General features: G+C 47.0%; 1 protein-coding gene across 1 annotated transcript; it reads left to right on the top strand.

Annotated features, from left to right (window-relative positions):
* The first annotated feature begins 3,648 nt into the window (after positions 1 to 3,648).
* On the top strand, positions 3,649 to 5,048 carry LOC148885999 (uncharacterized). The gene is made up of 5 exons (XM_089019358.1): positions 3,649 to 3,757; positions 3,948 to 4,029; positions 4,260 to 4,419; positions 4,623 to 4,771; positions 4,873 to 5,048. Exons 1-5 carry the CDS (start codon positions 3,665 to 3,667, stop codon positions 5,046 to 5,048), a joined length of 660 nt encoding a protein of 219 aa, XP_088875484.1. The 5' UTR covers positions 3,649 to 3,664.
* The last annotated feature ends 3,244 nt before the right edge of the window (positions 5,049 to 8,292 follow it).

Below are 8,292 nucleotides of genomic sequence, written 5' to 3'. Positions count from 1 at the left end.
CGATGACGAGGCCAGGCACGATGACGGTCGATCACCGGGCATGGCAGGCGTCGGTGGGGAGGTAGCCGAGGAAGTTTTGGTGGTGCCTGAAGTCGTTGTACAGGAGCACGCGCAACGTGTGCTCTACGACTGCCAGTTGGAATCGATCAATGGAAACTTTCCTCGCGGCCGTCTAGTTGATTCCGGAAGGTCTTCTCACCGCGGAGTCGTTCACCTGGGGTCGGTCGAGTCGGGGAATCGATGAGGGAGTGTGAGGACGAAGGAGCGTGGGGTTGGTCATGCTGCCGGGCACGGACAGGCCGGTCATCAGCGACGGTGGCGTTGATTGCACTGCCATGGCGCTCTGCAGGACGCTGAGGAAGCACGCTGACGTCGGTGGCCGAGTCGGCCATGATGCGTCTTCCCAAAGTCCGATCGTGGACATAAACGATGCAGCTAGTTGCAGAGTCGCCACGCGAATTGGACGGTGTCGGCCATCAGGATGCGGCAGGTTTCACGGTGGGGTCGGGGCGCACACGGGTGGTGGCGGTCCATCGGGAGCTCGGCTCGAGGGGTCTTGCTGTGAAGATGCCGGCTTCACTGGGGGCTGGGAAATCTGGTTCTTTCCATTTGGAGAGTTTATTGGGCTGAGGAGGAGGGAAAAAAATCCTCCTGGCTGGCTCGCCAATAAAGAGTTTGATGTTTCTCTTTATTTGTAAGTAGGTTCATTGTCAGATCTCCGAGGCAGGTGACGCGCAGAGCTTGATCGTGGCGTGGAGTCGAGCAAGTCGTGCTGTGAAACTCCGTGCGATGCTGAGCAGGTCTCTGCGAACTGTGTGTCTGTCTGGGTCTGAGTCCGAGATGAGTCTGATTCTCTCTGTCCCACGACAGCTGCTTTTCAAGGAATTGAAAGACATTACAGCTTCGGTGCGCACCGGTGACGCCACATATCCATTTTCATCGCGAAATTAGAAGGAAAACTACATAAATAACTCAATGGTGAATCGTTGTGTGGCAGCTAATTGCGGTAACACGCATCAGAATGGTATAAATAAGTTTATATGTAACGGAGTTGTGCACTTAGATTATTAAATTATGAAGGAAGTGACGCAACGCCGCACAGTGTGGCACCATGTCCCGCCCATAGTTTCCAGAACAATCTCGAGGAGAATCAGGGTGAATCGCAATTTTCTGTTGGTCTCGATTAACGCGCATTTTCATGACCATATCTTATTTTGTTTCCCCTTTTATACTGTCTAGTGTTATCTAATTAGTTCCCTTATTCATTTCGAGTCCAGATTACTTTTTGTGTCATTTACTTCACGTTTTGTCGAGTGGAACTTTGAAGCACATGCGCTTCATAGTGCTTTTCTATTGCGCAGTTAATCACAAGACAAAACCCATGCGACTTCACCCATCCCTTCTGCCATACTGTGTTGCAGTTAATCACAAGACGAAACCCATGCGACTTCACCCATCCCTTCTGCCATACTGTGTTGCAGAAATAAAAGAAATAAAAAGACACATTCACGCGTCTGGTCTCATTAAGACGGCAGCATCGTGGAGATGAAGACAGTCACTGTTGTGACACCCGTCACATTGGTGCCGTGACCCGGATCACAAGTGACTCTCCACTTCGGACCGGGACCGCGATGCTGCACAATGAAGACGCTGTGCAGTCCCATCACTCGGTGGACGGTGTGTCGACCCCCGTTTTGGAAATACATGTAGAGTGTTAATTGTCTACCTGCTGTTTTGCAATTAGTGTGCTTTTTTTCTTGTACATGTTTTTGTGTGTTAAGTCTAAGAATGAGCTCCTTACAAGTAACAAGTAGCACACCTTTGAATGAGTGTGTTGGTAGAGGTAGAGGCTTCCCAAATGTGTAACAGTTGTGTAGTGCAATCCAGAGTGGTGTAGTTTGTACAGAGGGGAATGGGCAGGTTCAAGCTGAGGCCACTTATGTTAGTGGGGACAGAGTTCCTTCCCAGACCCAGTGCAGTGCATCGACGATGAGCGCACAGACAACTGATATACCGGCAACTGATCCCTTTCTCCAGTCTGTCACAGTTATGTAGTGCTATGCAGAGTGATGTAGTTTGTACAGAGGGGAATGGGGAGGTGCGAGCTGAGGCCACTTATGTTAGTGGGGACAGCGTTCCTTCCCAGACCCAGTGCAGTGCATCTCCGACGAGCGCACAGACCCTGACACACCGGCGACACAGATCCTTTACTCCAGTCACCTGACGTAGTTGGTCAGATGACTGACATAATTAGACAGCATTCTTGTACATCCTTCTTCGCTCGATAACCTTGTCTATTTTGCCTGATGGCCTTTCTGTTGGCTTCCGTGTGTATGTTGCCTCACTTCTGCATAATTTAAGGGGGGTGTATGTAACGGAGTTGTGCACTTAGATTATTATAATTATGTCTCGATTAACGCGCATTTTCATGACAATATCTTATTTTGTTTCCCCTTTTATACTGTCTAGTGTTATCTAATTAGTTCCCTTATTCATTTCGAGTCCAGATTACTTTTTGTGTCATTATTTACTTCACGTTTTGTCGAGTGGAACTTTGGAGCACATGTGCTTCATAGTGCTTTTCTATTGCGCAGTTAATCACAAGACGAAACCCATGCGACTTCACCCATCCCTTCTGCCATACTGTGTTGCAGTTAATCACAAGACGAAACCCATGCGACTTCATCCATCCCTTATGCCATACTGTGTTGCAGAAATAAAAGAAATAAAAAGACACATTCACGCGTCTGGTCTCATTAAGACGGCAGCATCGTGGAGACGAAGACAGTCACAGTTGTGACACCCGTCACATATACAGATTTCCAGCGGACAAACCAGCCATCTGGGTGGAATGTGAAAGACAATTCCAACGAACCAGAGGAGGGTGGAAGGCCAAGAAGTATTCAGTTGTTTGTAGCGCTCATTTTGAACAAGATTGTTTCGAAATACAGGAATCCAATATGACAAAGTTTGGACTGAATGTTAGGTTCAAACACCGGTTAAAAGCCGGAGCAATCCCCACAATAGTCGAAAGGAAAGCGTCCTCAACAACACATTGAGAAGGTGCGCCGTCCTCAACCAAAAGGCCCCGCACAGCGTTTGCCAAACGGGAGAGGTCCAGGGTGTATTAATCTAATCTATAATTCTAAAATGTGCTTTAACCTAGATACATACAGATAGTTTGAATTTGTAGTTCTAGGCCTACAGTCTAGTAATGTTAATCGATCGCAAAGCACTTCACGGAGCTTCATATATGCTAATTTATATGCTATGCTATTTTCATATACTGTATGTCGTGAATCCAATCGTGAGCCAAATATAATCATGGTAAAACCGTAATAAGTTCGTAATGCAGAACCATGAAATATGTTCGTTCGCTCCGTTGGATACAATAATATTGTTACCAGTAGCCCGTTTCGTAACATTGATATGATGACCTGGACATCGCGTCTTGTGACAGTAAAGTGTCCTTGAGAGTTTTGAAAGGCGCTTATAAATGAAATGTATTATTATTACTACTATTATTATTATAAGGAGACAAGATGTTATGCCGGTAGTACAACCCTACCCATGTGCCACTCATATCTGATTCACAAGTCTCAATTGTTTCCTCATGCAATTGATTCCTTGAAATATTTGATACCTGCAGATTGTTGCTGAAGCTATGGCAGAATACGAAGCTACTACATCAATGGCAGCGGTTCCTGAACAAGATCTAGTACTGGATCAGCCAACTACTGAACCAGAGGTGGCTCAGGTGGGTACAATAATATTAGCTTAGTTTTTACACAATCAATAGCTATTACAAGCTTAAAAATATTGTTCAAATCATGCAAATAATATTCACTTGATATGCTGGGTCATATTGATATTGATTAATAAGTCCATTCTAGGATTTTGTATCTCAGCTTGCATGATATTAATGCATACATTTATTTTTGTTTCAGTCAAAAGATTTTGCCTGCCAAGCAAAGCCAAAACAGGCATGCAACAAAAGGATTCAGGCTCATGTTATAGGAAAATCTAGAGGTAACAACACATAACATTTGCATAATAAATAATAATGAGAATCATGCACCTGGTAAGTAATTGTGATAAGTTTACTGTGTGTAGTGATATAGAAGGTTTGAAGTTATTTAATTAGGATTCATTTCGGTTAACTGTTTGTAATGCAAGATGAAAACTACAAATATAATTTTGATTCTGTAAAGATGTTTCTTGATTTCCACCATATTTTTCCTGTTTATATAAAAAAACAGATTCTCTGGCAGCCATCAAGTTGGAAAACCTGGTCAACACCAGACACATTGCCAAGCTCTCTGGCCAACACCAGACATCCACGATAGAGTCCTTTCATAGTCTCGTCACACGTTTTCCGCCCAAGATGTATATTTTCTCCTACGCAGGAATTAACTGCAGGTGAGATTCCCACACTTTTCCCCCTGTGTTTCATATTTTTATATTGGTTATAATTTCACATGCAAAGTACATGCAGCATGTCCTTATTAATCACTTTGATTCAGGGAAAACATACCAATACACATTATACAATTGGTACCTCACATATTAGGATCACATCTACTAGTATTGTGTTCTTCCTTTACCTCACTATACTATCACAGGCTACAACTGGCACCACTTCATTACAACGACAACAGCACAAATACCCAGGCAAAAACCAAGGGAGGTCAGCTTAGGTACTCCATTCACTTCCCAAAGTACAAGAAAGGGGGCCACGTGGTGAAGAAAGTTGGAAGTGCTGCAACTTACAGTACGTTTACATTTTAGATCCATTTTAAAATCAGAAAATTATGACCAAACATATCATGGCCTGTATGCTGACATTTTTTTTTTTTTTTGTGGAACTTGCAGGATACATCGACATCCTGATGGGTCGAGTTATTCAACGGTGTTCGGCGGATGGCACAGATGATGTGAACAAGGATGTCCCAACACCACCTCAACCACTGTGTGCAAGCATGGACCGGCCAAACAAACAAGATGCCATTGATGGCCATCAGACACGCAATGAACTTGTTTACTGTTAATAAAGAGCTCAGACCCAGATTTCTGTATTAGATAAAATTGTTAGGAATAAACCATCTCTTAGTAACTTGCCGGCTTTTTTGGTCATGCCTCTCGCAAAGAACAAGCCAATGGATTGTTTACGTTGTGCAATAAATATTTAATTACCTTTATAATTGTTCAAAAGAAACTGTTCATGCTCCTATTAGGTTGTGTTATTTTAACCTAACAAAAGAGATAGATAGATAGATAGATAGATAGATAGATAGATAGATAGATAGATAGATAGATAGATAGATAGATAGATAGATAGATAGATAGATAGATAGATAGATAGATAGATAGATAGATAGATAGATAGATAGATAGATAGATAGATAGATAGATAGATAGATAGATAGATAGCAAATAAGGGGCTCAGAGCTGACCCCTGGTGGAGTCCCACCTCCAAATTGAATTCCTTTGTCACACCAACAGCACACCTCACAACTGTCCTACAGTCATGATACATGTCTTGCACCGCTCTGACATACTTTTCCGTCACTCCAGACTTCCTCATGCAATACCACAGCTCTTCTCTGGGCACCCTGTCATACGCTTTTTCCAGATCTACAAAGACACAATGCAATTCCTTCTGACCTTCTCTGTACTTCTCTATCAGCATTCTTAAAGCAAACACTGCATCTACCGTACTCTTTTTTGGCATGAAGCCATACTGCTGCTCACAAATGTTCACTTCTGCTCTTAGTCTAGCTTCGACTACTCTTTCCCAGAGTTTCATTGTTTGGCTCATCAACTTTATTCCTCTGTCGTTAGTACAACTCTGCACATCTCCTTTGTTCTTAAAAATGGGCACAAGTACACTTCATCTACATTCTTCAGGCATCTGTTCACCATCTAAGATCTTGTTGAATAACTCAGTCAAGAACACCACCGCCACCTCTCAAGACACTGCCATACCTCGATTGGTAAATCATCAGGCCCGAGTGCCTTTCCCCCCTTCATCCTCTTCAGCGCCTTCCTCACTTCATCCTTGCTAATGTTTGCTAATGTTTTGCTACGTCTTGGTCCACAACACGTCTTCTACTCTTTGTTCCTTCTCACTTTCCTCATTCATCAATTCTCCAAAGTACTTTCCATCTTGCCATCACACTACTGGCACCTGTTAATACGTTGCCATCTCTATCCTTAATTTATTGCTTTGCATTGTTTATTGGATAAACAATGTAAATAAAGGAACAAAACACATGTACATATGTTTGTTTTAATTTCCTTGACATCAATACAATGCACAAAATGGTCGTATCAGGATTTGAATCAATTCATTAGCATGACTAGATAGGCGAGAGTTCGGGATATTTGAATCCACAATATTCTGATGATGTGAAGGTTTCCCGAATTTTTCCATCAGCGCATGGTGGCAGTGGAACCCTAACCGAACGCCCCAGGTACACCCAGCAAATCCGTACGAAATTCCGATACGCCACATAGCGGTATTTTCTATATTGTATTTGGAGCGGCTGGAGAAAAATGTCAGGTGTGATGTGTGATAGAAGGGTTTCAGCTAGGATGAAAGGAAAAGTGTATAAAACCGTGGTGAGACTGTCACGTCACTTGAGGCTCGAGGGTAGGGCTCGAGTGACGAAGGAAAGCGGGGCGGTAGGATCCAAAATACACGGCGAGACAGATACTCAGGAAAAAAGTCTTTACTGGGACACGCATGCAAAGATTACAGCAGGATGAGGTAAGTGACTTTGATAGATAAAGGCAGACCTGACGGCAAGGCAGTAGCAAGGGTGGCTTTCAGAATACTCCGACGGAGACGGAAGTGTGCGATCGGCAAATATAGTCAGAAGGCACAATCAAAGGAATGACAAACAGCTGTGGGAACCCAGGTGAGTGATGATGGGAGGGGTCGTCTCCAGGGAGCAGCGGAGGAGGTGACAGCAGGGGCGGGGCGCGCCCAGGACGGCCACGAGATGTGACAGTGCCCCCCCCCCCCCCTCAACGGACGCCTCTTGGTGGCCCACCAGGTTTGGATGGGTGAGCCGCATGGAACGCCCGCATGAGAGACGGGTCGAGGATCCAGGCACGTGGGACCCACTGTCGTTCCTCCGGTCCATAGCCCTCCCAGTCGACCAGGTACTGCACTCCCCTTCCCATGCGCCTGGAGTCCAGTATCTCCCGCACGATGTAGACCGGTCCGTTGTCCAACATCCGGGGGGGAGGTGGGGGGATGGGCGTGGGGGCTAAGGAGCTGGTTTCCACTGGCTTGAGGAGGGAAACATGGAATACGGGGTGGATCCGCATGGTGGGTGGCAGCCGGAGCCTCACCGAGACCGGGCTGAGGATGGCCTCGATGGGGAAGGGACCCGTGAAGCGTGGGCCCAGTTTGGCTGAAGACCCTGCTCGCCGAAGGTCCCTCGTGGACAGCCAAACCTCCTGCCCGACCTGGTAGCTGGGTGCCTGTCACCGATGACGGTCCGCCACCGGGATGCGGTGCGTGTCAGGGCGTCCTTGGTCTCCTTCCAGACTCTGTGGGCCCGTCTGAGGTGATGTTCAATAGACGGGACCTCCACCTGGCCCAACAAGGGCGGCTGATAGCCACAGGCGGACATGAATGGGGACCGACCTGTGGCTGCGGAGACCAGGGAGTTGTGGGCGTACTCCACCCAGGGTAGGTGTAGGGCCCACGGCGCCGGGTTGGGGAGGCACACGCACCGGAGGGCCGCCTCCAGGTCCTGGTTCTTCCTCTCCGTCTGTCCATTGGTCTGGGGATGGTATCCAGACGACAGGCTCGCCGACGCCCCTAGGGACCGACAGAAACGTTTCCATACCTTGGACACGAACTGTTGTCCCCGGTCCGACACGATGTCCGTCGGAATCCCGTGGAGACGGACGACGTGGTTAACCAGGAGTTGGGCCGTGTCAACAGCGGACAGCAACCTGGTTAACGGGACGAAGTGGGCCGACTTGGAGAATCGGTCCACTACGGTGAGGACGACCGTCTTGCAACGGGAGGGGGGGAGGCCTGTCACGAAGTCGACGGAGATGTGGGACCAGGGTCTGGACGGTACCGGTAGGGGCTGGAGGAGTCCTGCCCGGGGCTGGTGGGAGGCTTTCCCACGGGCGCAGGTCGGGCAGGCCTTCACGAAAAGGGTGATGTTCCTCCTGAACCCCGGCCACCAGAACCGTTGCGCGATGAGTTGAATCGTCCTGTTGACCCCCGGGTGACAGACTATCTTGGAGGTGTGCCCCCAAGTGAGC

The sequence above is a fragment of the Hippocampus bargibanti genome, linkage group LG17 (genome assembly GCF_051943395.1).
Source record: "Hippocampus bargibanti isolate YZ-2025 linkage group LG17, ASM5194339v1, whole genome shotgun sequence".
In the NCBI taxonomy this organism is placed as follows: Eukaryota; Metazoa; Chordata; class Actinopteri; order Syngnathiformes; family Syngnathidae; genus Hippocampus; species Hippocampus bargibanti.
This window is presented reverse-complemented; position numbering and strand designations above follow the sequence as displayed.